This window comes from Carassius carassius, chromosome 25, assembly GCF_963082965.1.
Source record: "Carassius carassius chromosome 25, fCarCar2.1, whole genome shotgun sequence".
NCBI classification, from domain to species: Eukaryota; Metazoa; Chordata; class Actinopteri; order Cypriniformes; family Cyprinidae; genus Carassius; species Carassius carassius.
The window spans coordinates 14,461,150-14,474,627 of NC_081779.1; the positions used below are offsets into that span (position 1 = coordinate 14,461,150).

The 13,478-nt window shown below is 36.5% G+C and overlaps 1 protein-coding gene across 1 annotated transcript; it reads left to right on the forward strand.

Moving 5' to 3' along the window:
- Nucleotides 1-1,714, forward strand: LOC132104709 (boophilin-H2-like). Its single transcript, XM_059510273.1, has 5 exons — nucleotides 1-156; nucleotides 301-471; nucleotides 650-835; nucleotides 1,157-1,330; nucleotides 1,438-1,714. The coding sequence occupies exons 1-5, from the start codon at nucleotides 81-83 to the stop codon at nucleotides 1,521-1,523; spliced, it is 693 nt and encodes a 230-aa protein (XP_059366256.1). The 5' UTR covers nucleotides 1-80; the 3' UTR covers nucleotides 1,524-1,714.
- Nucleotides 1,715-13,478: the final 11,764 nt, after the last annotated feature.

The window sequence follows — 13,478 nt, forward strand, 5'->3', positions numbered from 1 at the left end:
TAAGAAGTCAAGTTAGTAACTTCGGAGGCGAGTAACATATATCAGACTACACGAGACCTTAGCATCCAAAATCTATCACTATGTCGCGTGATTTGATTGGAGGTCTTTTGCTAATTGCTGCTTTACTGCAAAGCGCCGTCGGACTACAATCCAAAGGTAAAGATAACATTTTGATTTTTAATGATTTCCTCAGAAGTTGTAGCAAAATGGGCGAAACGGATTGTTTTGTTGAAACCTGACGATTAATTTTGCATATGATTGAGATTTACCATTTTTAATGCGCGATGTATTTCCCCACAGAAGATTGCCTTTTGCAAGTTGAAGAAGGAACGTGCAATGACAACATCCAGCGCTATTACTACAATACAATCACTCAACAGTGTGAAGAATTCAGCTATAGCGGTTGTGGAGGAAACGCAAACAACTTCAAATCCTTTTTGGAATGCCGAAAAGCATGCTTCAGGATACCAAGTACGTTTATTTTACATCCACTCTGAATACATGCACATGCTTTGTAAACAATACACTCAGCATCTTAAATTCACTTTTTATGAGAGATCCGAGGGCAGTTATGGTTAAAAAATATATAAGCATTGTATTCACACTTGTGAAGTGCTCACTTTAACATGTTTTCTTCTGCACACTACAGAAGTTCCCCAAAAATGTCGTTTTCAAATGGAAGAGGGGCCCTGCCGTTCCCTCTTCAAGCGTTATTTCTTCAATATGACCTCCATGCAGTGTGAGTCCTTCTCTTATGGTGGCTGTCAAGGCAATGACAACAACTTTCAAAACCTTCAGGAATGTATGGAATATTGCAGATATTTACCTTCTAAAAGTAAGTATACTGAGACACAGTAGCATTTAAAAAAAAAATCTTTCAATTAGATAATTGATTTCTAGGTCATAGAAAATATTTAAAATGCAAAAACATTTTTTTTCCATCTTTAGAAAATAGCAGGAATTTAGCTTTAATCATTTGGTAAAGAAATGTAAAGAAATTAAACAGGCTTGTTTAATGGCCACCACATCTAAATGGTTTCCAGTCTCTTGCCTTGCTTAGTTAATAGACCTTGGCTTAACCTAGAACTTATCTGAGGTCCGCAGAAAATGCAAAGATCGAAAGTTAAACATATTTTTTTATCTTTTTTTTTTTCAGAAATCAATGTGATTTGCAATGAAATTTTGGATGAAGGAAATTGCTTAGCTTCCATACCAAGGTATTACTACAACTCTACTACGAAGACTTGTGAGGAGTTCACATACACAGGATGTGGAGGAAGCAACAATAACTTCACCTCTAGACAAAGCTGTATGGATGCTTGTAAAACTGGTAAGTTTGATCATTTTGGGTTTGTCTGTAATTAATGAGAATGTCATTATCAAGACAACAGAACAGCTTTATTTTCAATGTCTAACAATGTGTTTTGTTGTTCTCAGGGAGAAAAAGGTTGAGTCCCAAAGTTTCCAAAGGATACCCAAGACGAGTAATGGCCCAGCCACCAAGGCAGAAGTCAGCCAAATAATGGTTCATGAAGTCATTGGCACTGTACTGACAAAGATAATTGCACTGATTTTACAGTATTGCAGTTAAAGGCAGCTGTTTATACACATCTTACTCTGTGCATATATTATATTGATTGTTAAAAGTTTAATATTCTCATGTATTTTTATGCATTTTTAAAAATTGATTTTCAGTAAAGAATGTACTATTTTTTATTATTTGTTTTATTAAATACAGTATTTTAGCAAGCCTAACAACATTTAATTTACAGGAATTAACAACAATTGTTAATAATTTGATGTTAAACCCCAGATATTTAGTTGAATGTTCTTCTCTGTTCAGACTGGCAGCAGATATCATCTCATGATTTAAAAAAAGAAGTGACACTTACCCTGATAAAGTCAAGAATTAAAAATTAAAATGGTCATTGTCTGCTGGGTCAAAGATTGCATGTTATTAACCATTAAAATGAGAAATGACATGTATTCAAACTTTTTTAATGTTTTCGTTTTAAGTATATACACTTTCAGTAAAATCATATTTTGTCTAATTTAATGCTACTAAATATCAAAGCCTGAATAAGTAAAAAATAAAATTGTATTTATTTATTTTTAATAGGTGTGGATGGTATATCCTTTGTGAAAAAGCATACTGTACGTTGTTGTTCACCTTTGTTTGGAAGTCTATATATATATGTAGCGCCCCCTAGTGTATTTAATCAATCAACTAAATAACTAGCTTGGCCAGATAAATTTAAATAGTCTGGACATAAAGTGGCCTGAGGCATGCCACAGAAATTTAATTTCACATCAAGATCAATAAAGAAAATCAGAAATTCTCATGAACAAACTTGGCATTTTAATATTCCATAAATAAGTGTTTTAACTCCGTTAATAGCTTCAGATTAAGGTTGACTTAAACAGCCACAATGTGGAGTTCTGAATTCATGCAGTATAATGTGGTTACGGGAACTCTCCAAGAAATTCCTTTGCTGTGACACTTCATAAAAGATCATTAATGGTATTTTTTAGATTGGAGAAGATACTCATTACTTTTTCAAAATGCAGCTTCAATTTCTGCAGCTCAATATTTTCACTTGGCATGGGATGGTGTGTCAATTTTTTTTTTTTTTTTTTTAAATACTCAAAGTGCAAAACCTCCCTTGAGGTAAAAGCCTTCTCTTTAAAAGAAACCTCCTGTGATAACTGGACTATGATATGTTTGGGATACATTCTGATAAGCTGAAGCTTTTCTTCAACAATTTCCAGAAATACAGGTCCCCCTGTTAGCCTCACTCTGAATTCATGTCAGTTATTTAGGGAGTTAGATTACAATCTTACATCTTTCGCAGAGTCCGCATGTCCTGTGCTGAAGTCTCTAAAGGTTAATAGTTTTATACTAAAAAAAGGGAATTTGTTGGCTCCCAGCAGGTTTAGTAGGTTGCATAGCAGCACAACTGAATTTGCATCTTATTAAAGTCTTATTTTATGAAGGATTGCTTAGTAGCAGCAGGATACTCCCATGAAATAAATACTCAGTCAATCAGCAAAAGTGTCATTTATGTAAATCACAAGTCTGGAACTTTAATTTCTCTGCAATGACACATTTAAACTGAAAGTGACAGTTTTTCGGAGAAACAGGAAAACCAAATAAGACCTGTTTAATAATGCAGAACAGCTCATAAATAACTACTTTGTTTGCCCAATAATATTTTTTATTTTTTGTACACTGCGCAAAAAATAAATAAATAATAATAAAAATAATAAATAAATAACTTGGTGTAAGATTTAAAAAACACTTAGAAATTGCTAATAATTTTTTACCAAGAATCACAAAGAAATGGCAAGTACTGTAACACATGGAATTAAGCATGCAATTTCAAAGTAGAAAGGCTGAAATAGTATTTTCTTGTAAAATGTACTCCAGTAATCTTCTATTTACAAAATGTACTTTATTTTTATTTTTTTATAGTGTACTTGTAGAATTTGTATCCTTAGATATGTTATGCCATTTAAATAAATAATCATTAAGTCATTATATTATAATTAATTATTAATTATAATTATTAATAGTAATTTATATTAAGGCTTTTTCATTCACTAAAATAAGAGTTGTAGATGAGTAAATATGTGTGAGGTATATGTTATATTTTCAATAATGTATAACCTAACATAACCTATATAAATATATATATATATATATATATATATATATATATATATATATATATATATATATATATATGTATGTATGTATGTATGTATGTATGTATGTATGTATGTATGTATGTATATATATGTATGTATGTATGTATGTATGTATGTATGTATGTATGTATATATATATATATATATGTATGTATGTATGTATGTATGTATGTATGTATGTATGTATGTATGTATGTATATATATATATATATATATATGTATGTATGTATGTATGTATGTATATATATATATATATATATATATATATATATATATATATATATATACACTGTATACAGGTGCATCACAATGAATTAGAATGTCGTGGAAAAGTTAATTTATTTCAGTAATTCAACTCAAATTGTGAAACTTGTGTATTAAATAAATTCAATGCACACAGACAGAAGTAGTTTAAGTCTTTAGTTCTTTTAATTGTGATGATTTTGGCTCAAATTTAACAAAAACTCACCAATTCACTATTTCAACAAATTAGAACACTTCATAAGACCAAAAAAAAAACATTGTTGGCCTTCTGAAAAGTATGTTCATTTACTGTACATGTACTCAATACTTGGTAGAGGCTCCTTTTGCTTTAATTACTGCATCAATTCGAGGTGGCATGGAGGTGAGCAGTTTGTGGCACTGCTGAGGTGGTATGGATATATATATATATATATATATATATATATATACTATACTATATATACTATATAACCTGTATAAATAATTTTTTCATCCATGTTTAAATATATCAAATACCAGATTTTCAATCCACAGAATGGGAATAGGAACTGAAATACGACATCATCTTGACTTGACACCACTGGTAATAACATAAAAAATAATGACTTTTTCTCTTTTTCTGTAATTTCCCATTCATTGTGAGCACTTCATGAAATTTAGAGAGGAAATAACTGTGGGATTGTTAGGGTTCTTCTAAAACAGCATGGCCTGTATCTCATTGTGCCTCAGGGAGTGAAGGTGGCATTGTGACAAATTGCAATGAATGTGCCAAGTTTGCCTGAGCGTGCATTAGATGTGATGGCGAGCACTCGGCTCCACAAAGGAAGGATATCATGGGTGGAGTGTGTGGTAACACATCCGAATGTATTTGAATCAGACATCATCAATTGCCACATTATCTGTTTCTTAGGGTCACTATGAGTTTGTGCTGCAAAGAGACACTCAATCCTAATGGAATTATCATTGTTCAGAGGAGACTGTAGTTACATATGTAATAAGTATGATGTGACCTCATGACGCTGGCCTGCTTTCGTCCTCCTGTGAGAGGCATATACGGCCCTCACGGTTCAGTTTTTTCTTTCAGGCCTTCTGCTCTGATAGCTGCTGTGAGGGAAAATAAGGATGTCTTGTCTTCATGTTTCCTGCTGAGTTTAACCTTTAACTTAGGTCAGACTGTACTTTGAAAATCATCTCTTCTAAATGTGAACGAATAAAGAGGATAACAATATATAATGAAGGAAATTATTGTTATGATTAAAATCTCTACATTTAAAGCAACAAATTGGACATTAGTTTGCTTGGAATAAACAAAAATTGTAATGTTTGCTTGAAGAGGAATATTCAAGAGGTAAAAGCCCTTTTGTGTTCGAAGAAGAAATGCAGATAATTCCAAATGTGTGGATTTGTACACCTCTCTCAAACACGAGACCATTTAATCTCATGCTTCTGAATAGGGCACATTTAGTCCTTCTGAGCCATAGAGATATCTTCCTTTGAAAGTTTTAATGTGTCATAAATATGCTGCTTCATGCTTATCAAATCTTTTCCTGTCTGCATGAGATTTTATGCAAAGAAGCACAGATGGGTGAGGTGGTGGATCAGAAGGAGAGGGAGTGTTTGGTTCATGTAAGAGTCATGGTGTCCCATTGTTTTAGCAATATGAAATAGAGCTATGCTTTGAAGACCGCTCAGCAAGAGACAAATGCACAGTGTTTTTTTTAATCAAACCACAACTAATTCTGAGTAAACACTATTATTTGTAAAAACATATTCATTTATGAATTCATAATATTTTTTTGTGAATGCATCACTAATAACCCAATGTTAATAGTGGGTTAAAAGGGTGTCGAGAAATCTGTCAACTTTGATTATAGCGTTGTGGAAATCACAGCAGATATTTTTCCTCAGATTTGTTGCTTATTCTTTCCTTTATCATCATTTTGAATCTCGCTGCACATACAAGGTTTGACATCAATTTTCCAGTTCCTTGACCTACAGCAGAACCTTTAAACTTTCTCAGTTCACCCACTGTGAGAGATGATATCAGACCTCGTGAGCAACATGCTGGTCAGAAAAAGATGCCCCCCCTCAAAGGCATATTACCCCCTGCAAATTCAGACTTTTGTAGCATGTGAACCTAAAGCAAGCATCCAAAAGAAATGATCAAAACAATCATGAAACTGAAAACTGGTAATGACTATTCTATTATGATTATGTTTTTAAATAAGCAGCCTGTTTATGAAAGATGTAATTACTAAAAAGATGATACCTCCACCACTAGGGGAAATGTTGTTTTTATTCGCCATTCAAAAGCGTATGATCTTATTATAAAATTGTTTTTACTGAATATTGATATGGCAACACAATGTGTGAGGAAAACAATAAATTAGTTCTGTTTAAAAATTATCTAATTCAAAAAGGCTATGAGAGGTAAAAGGTTCTTGTGTGATGGTTTATACAGTACAGCAGTGGAAAGAGTGATAAGGCAAAAATTTTCACCATTTATAAGAATGTAATGTAACAGATTAATCAGAATAACTTTGTATTATTTCAAAAACATTTAGCATTTCATGATAGCAAGTAGATTATTATCATTATCTTATCATTCTGCTTTTAATAAACAATTTGTATCTGGAAGCTTGTGTTATACTTCACATAAGAATCTCCATTGTAATTGGAGCAGTCAATGTGGGACTACTTTTCTGTAACAAATCCATTCTCTTCACTTAAGGAAAACAGTTAATTGCAATACTGACATTCTGCATTTTCCTGCTCTGCAAGCTTAGGGATTTGGTGGCCTTTATGACCACATAATTGTCAAGTATTTATCTCCAGCAGCAATCATTTGTGCTTATTGGAGAATTGCTGCAAAACTATTGATTCAATCACCTAAAAAACAAAACATGCATAAACAAAATCATAAACAAGCCTTGTCTTAAAATACTGATTTGAATTATAATTTTATAATAGCTTTTATAAAATGTATTATAATTAAAATGATCAAGTTTTAATGAGTTTCAGAATTATTCATGTTAAATTAACTTCCTCAAAATGATTAACCTTTTGTTATTGCACATAATGAGCTCAAGGGTCAGGAAATTGCAATGTGACTGTTTAAGCAAACATTAGGGTGCAAATTATGGGGTGTTAACTCTGCTAGACAGATGTGTGTAACTGTTGCATCGTGTCTATCTGCTTTTTCAGCAACTTGCGCAAGAACAACAGCTTTTCATAACAGCTCAACTTTTAAAACAAGTCTTTCGAGAGCTCTACACTTAAAAAAGTGCTGGGTTAAAAACAACTACTTCTAGGTTATTTAGAAATATTGAACAGAAACAATCTGTGTTATTTGCTGGGTCAATCAACCTCCTGAAGGTTTTTCCATTTTAAATAATAAAAATACACTCTAAGATCTGTATTATATATAATATGTAATATATATATAATACAGTGGTGAGCGTAAATGAGAAGGCAAAGTCCTTAAAGTCTTATTTTGACGTAACAAAGTGGGTATCTAAGTGTGATTTTCTAACTTTTTTAATTAGTCTCCCAGTAACTCCGTTATATTGTTCATTCAGACTGATTTGCAACTGCAGAACTAGTACAGTCATCTCTGTTAATAAGTCAATGGGCAATCCTCCGCTGTAACTTTACCTGCAGATGTCGCTGTTTGACTGTGTTACTTTAGAAAACTATTGATTTCTAAACTTTTTAATGTTATTCTTTGTAACATGGCTGTTTTTTTTTGTATTACGAATTAAAACAAATTCTCATCCGATACTTTGTGGAGACACTGCTTCCCTTGCCTCCTTGGATGAAACGCCCCTGATATGTATGTATAGACTAAACCCCATAGCGCCATGACTTTGCTGAGAATGAATGGGGGAAAGTCACGTGATATACAGTACACACACACACACACACACACACACACACACACACACACACACACACACATATATGTATATATATATATGTATATATATATATATATATATATATATATATATATATATATATAGAACAAGAACAGTTCACATACAGTATTTTTTATTAAATGTCAATTAAATCTTTTACCATCATGAACTCTTCAAAAACCTTGAGTAAATGTTTAAGGACATGATGGGAGCATCAGTCAGGAACAGCCAATGGGAATCTGTGGGAAGAAAACTATTATCAGTAGGCTGTTCCAGTTACATCATGACATCTTATATTCATGTTTGAAAGGTTACATCAGAACCAGCTTTTCCTCATGCTATCTTGTCTGTCAGACATTTAAGTTTAAACCCGTTAAAGATAGCACGACCACAGCTGCAACAATGTGAGATTACAGACCTTTTCCTATATACAGTAATAATTTGATAGGAATACAATGTAATGCAAACCTTAATTTCATTCAGGGAGTTTCCCGTCAGGCAAAGCAGAACACAAAATAACCCAAATGTATCCAATTTTAACTGGACTGGCATGGTTTACCAACATTGGGTTACACATACCCAGGGCCAGTCAGGTAGTGAGAGGGTTATAATTTGTATTGACATTAAAAATGACCCAGCAGCTGATTTACAGAAAACTAAGCAGCAACTTTGTAAAAAAAAAAAAAAAAAAAAAAAAAAAAACGAAATATGACCCAACATGCTGAACATAGGCCTACTCTACTGTTCTGTGCAAACAGCCACTTCATACTAATCAAGGTTTAAAACTGCCCTTTTATTTGGGACTGTTGTCAGTAGGTTTCAACAAATCTGCATTTAAAGATGATGCAACGGCAGCCATATTGTGCAAGAACACCCACCACACACCAGCTTACAGGTGGAGAGGAGATATGGGGATGGTTAGGAGGACATGATGGTCAGAGGCCAATGGGCGAATTTGGCCAGGATGGAGTCAAATTCCAGTTGACTGTCCAGAGTCAAGTCAGGCTCCTGTTGACCATTCAGAGTCAAGTCACGTTCCAGTTGATTCCCCAGAATCAAGTCAGATACCTGTTGACCGTCCAGAGTCGAGTCAGGTGCCCGCTGACTTTCCAGAGTTGTGTCAGTTTCCGGTTGACCCTCCAGAGTCGAGTCAGGTGTTCATGGACCCTCCAGAGTCAGGGTTAGTCCCCATCGACCTTCGGGAGTCAGGGTTAGTTACTGTTGACCATCCAGAGTCAGGGCTAGTTCCTGTTGACCTTCCAGAGGCTAGTCAGGTTCCGGTCGACCCTTCAGAGTCGAGTCAGGTGCTCGTGGACCCTCCAGAGTCAGGGTTAGTCACCTTTGACCTTCCAGAGTCAGGATTAGCTACCATGGACTTTCCAGAGACAAGGCTAATTACTACTGACCTTTCAGAGTCAAGTCAGGTCACTGGTGATCTTCGAGTACAGAGTCAAGTCACTGGTGATCCTCAAGGACTGAGTCAAGTCACCGGGGATTTTCAAGGACTGAGTCAAGTTACCGGTGATCTTCGAGGACTGAGTCAAGTCACCGGGGATCTTCAAAGACTGAGTCAAGTCACCGGGGATCTTCATGACCAAATGCAAGTCACCAATAATCTTCGTCCTCCCGTTGGTTTGGCCACAAGGACGTGGTGGTCTTCTGCTCCGCCCTGGGGGACTCCGGCATCAACCACTAGGATGTGGTGGTCTTCTGCTCCGCCCTGGGGGACTCCGGCATCGACCACCAGGATGTGGTGGTTTTTTGCTCCGCCCTGGGGGGGCTTCTTCCTTGACCACATGGGTGTGGTGGTCCTCTGTTCCGCCCGGGTGGGCATCACGTGATGTCCTTCATGGACCCATGTTTTTGTGTTTTTGTTTTCTTTTGTTTTTCTGTCTGTCTTTCTTCTTTGGACCTGGCCCTCCGTCCCTCCCCCTGATCCTCCGCCGGTCCACCACCCTCCTGGACTCCTTGTTTTGTGTTACACTTCTCCTGTCTCTATCTTTCCATTTTACCTGGTTGTTCTGTCTTTTTCTCCCCATTCTACCTGGTTCTCCTGTCTCTGTTGTCCCATTCTACCTGGTTCTCCTGTCTTTGTAAACTATGTTTTCTGACCCTCCGTCCCTCCCCCTAGTCCGCCGCCGCTCCACCTCCCTCCTACTTCTTTATCTGTTGGGTTTTCCTGGGTTTCAGGTGGAGCATCTGGCAGCTGCTCCGTAGGGGAGGGGGTAATGTCACGCTGTCAGTCTCTGTTTTCCTGGGTGTCCACTAGTGAGCTCACTTCTCCTTAGGCACTTCACCATAGGCACTATAATTCCTCCAGTCTGGTCCTGTCTTCACAGTAATTGCACTCCAGTAAATTGCACAGGTGCAGGCAATCTATTGTCATTAGTCTCCTTATAAATAGCTGTCTTTCCCTGTTGTTTGTATTTAGTCCTTACCCTTTGTGTACCTATGTTCTCATCTCCCGAGACTTCCCCTTACCTTCTCGTTCCTCCGAGTTCCCGTTCCGTTTCATCCGGTTACCTCTTTTGTTTTGTTTGTCTACTTGGACTGTTTGTTTTGTATTACCTTTTTGTGCAATAAATACCAGCAATTGGATCTTCCCCTCTCCTCGTCTATTCCTGATACACAATCGTCACAAATACGTGCTCTTTGGTCCATCAGTGCTTGAGTCACTGATCACATTAGAGTAAAATATCTCATAATAAAATACAAAATTGACTGATTTATCAATGTATATGCATAGTTCTCATCAGTCGGAAATACAGATAAACGCTTTCATTTGTTGTATTTTTGATCCGGAAAGAAAACAGAACAACAAAAGAGCGAATCATACCACTGTCTGAGGTTGTGCTTCAAGTTGAACGGTTTACAGCTGAGCATCGTGAGAGGCGGATCTGCGCCAGAGCGCACAATGAATGATACGTTTAAACGTGAATGAGCTGCACAAAGTCATTTTCAGATGCAATTAAAAAAAAAAAAAAACAACCCTGGATAGCCTAGATTAGGCCCATATTCACAAATGTGATAGCTATGGAATAAAATATCTGATATTCCGATTGTCAAATACATGCAAGTGGAAGTGTATTGTTGTTTAAACACCTTTATAACGATCGCGTTGGTTGAGCTGTATGCGCGATATAATTTTATGACACAAATTTTGAAATAGGCTTAAATCAAACACATTTTAATTCAGATTATAAGATATATATATATATATATATATATATATATATATATATATATATATATATATATATATATATGGAAAACAATAACAACGAAAAAAAGAAAAAAAAACAGTTGGCTGATCTTTTACGTCTGTTAACTAATGACTCATGCAGCCGTTCGCGCTGTTGTGATTTTTTAAAAAGTGGAACGTAGGCCTATTTTTACATTTGCACGTGACTGTTTTGAGCCCGTGTTTAGACCCGTGTTTCCCCTGTGTCCGACCCGACCCGCACCCGTATCTGACACAGTTGGATATTTTTCACCCGTTTCAGCCAAATTTGCGGGTCACTAGTCGGGTACCCGAACCCGTGCAGGACTCTACAACAGGGTGAGCACCCCCACTGCTGGCCTCACTAACACCTCTTCCAGCAGCAACCTAGTTTTCCAACCCGATCTCACGGCAATTCGTACATTTTTCACAAGGTTGCTTATTCGTACGAATTCGTACGACCACACTCGTACAAATTCATACGATTTTACGAGTTGCACAATTCGTATGAATTTGTATGAATGACCTACACCTAACCCTGCCCCTAAACCTAACCGTCACTGGGGTTTAGACAAATCGTATAAAATCGTACGACTGAGGTCGTACAAATTCGTACGAATAAGCCACCTCGTAAAATACGTACGAATTGGTCGTGAGATAGCGTTGAGTTTTCCCAGGAGGTCTCCCATCCAGGTACTGACCAGACTCAACCCTGCTTGGCTTCAGTGGGCAGCCAGTCTTGGGCTGCAGGGTGAAATGTGACCCTGGACCACAAAATCATTTTTAAATTGCTGGGGTATCTATTTGTAGCAATAGCCAAAATAACATTGTATAGGTCAAAATTATTGATTTTTCTTTTATGCCAAAAATCATTAGGATATTAGTAAAGATCATGTTCCATGAAGATATTTTGTAAATTTCCTACCGTAAATATATCAAAACTTAATTTTTGATTCGAAATATGCATTGCTAAGAATTCATTTGGACAACTTTAAAGGCGATTTTCTCAGTATTTTGATTTTTTTTGCACCCTAAGATTCCATAATTTCAAAAAGTTGTTAACTATCAGTATCGAAACACTGACACTTAAGAGCTTTGTGGTACAGGGTCACATACAGTACAGACCAAAAGTTTGGACACACCTTCTCATTCAAAGAGTTTTTTTTTTTTCATGACTATGAAAATTGTAGAGTCACACTGAAGGCATCAAGGGCTATTTGACCAAGAAGGAGAGTGATGGGGTGCAGCGCCAGATGACCTGGCCTCCACAGTCACCGGACCTGAACCCAATCGAGATGGTTTAGGGGTGAGCTAGACCGCAGACTGAAGGCAAAAAAGGGCCAACAAGTGCTAAGCATCTCTCGGGGAACTCCTTCAAGACTGTTGGAAGACCATTTCAGGTGACTACCTCTTGAAGCTCATCAAGAGAATGCCAAGAGTGTGCAAAGCAGTAATCAAAGCAAAAGGTGGCTACTTTGAAGAACCTAGAATATGACATATTTTCAGTTGTTTCACACTTTTTTGTTATGTATATAATTCCATATATAATTCCACATGTGTTAATTCATAGTTTTGATGCCTTCAGTGTGAATCTACAATTTTCATAGTCATGAAAATAAAGAAAACTCTTTGAATGAGAAGGTCTGTCCAAACTTTTGGTCTGTACTGTATGGCTGCTGACAAAAGAAAAATTTAATAAAAAAAAAGGCCAATAATACTGATATTAAAGAAACTCTTCAGCGAAATTAAAAACTATATGAAACCTGTAGGCTATGATATTAATAACTGCAGTGTAGCATTCATTGTATGTAAACACAATTTAATGAATGCACAGTATTAAAGGTATTGGCAGGGCCGTCGCTAGTGGGGTGAAAGGTGGTGACGATTGTAGGGGCCCATGGCAGAGGACTGCCAGACTGCGCTGATGACAGCCAGTTGATAGGCCACTGCTATGCATCGTCACAAAAGCTTATAATTTGCAAATGCTTTTAAGCCTTGCCAATTTAAACATTCAAAAGAGTTTAAAGCATTCAAACACAAGATGCAGAAAATCTCAACTGAGTCCTCGCGTGCCATGTTCGGGGCGCATGCAGAGAGCCGCGCCTCATGGACAGCAACACCGAACCGAGCTCTCCTTCGGATCCTCCTGCACCTGAACGAACAAAAAATGAATTGCAGTTTAAGCATCAAACAGAAAAAGATGTGAAAGAACCCACTTCAGCACGTCTGTGTAGTGTTCTGTACGCACAGGGTGCACGCAGAGAGAGACCCGTCTCAAAGCGCTTGAACATCGAATTGGAGAATATCCTTGACAAAAACAGATGGTTAAGTCTAAGTGAAAGTAAACAGATGTGTCTCACATTCTTTTTAAGTGACCTATTTTCTTTAA

Coding starts and splice junctions, on each gene's coding strand:
- LOC132104709 (XM_059510273.1), top strand. CDS start 81: ATGTCGCGTGATTTGATTGGAGGTCTTTTGCTAATTGCTGCTTTACTG. Junction 157..300: donor CGTCGGACTACAATCCAAAG/GTAAAGATAACA, acceptor ATTTCCCCACAG/AAGATTGCCTTTTGCAAGTT. Junction 472..649: donor AGCATGCTTCAGGATACCAA/GTACGTTTATTT, acceptor TGCACACTACAG/AAGTTCCCCAAAAATGTCGT.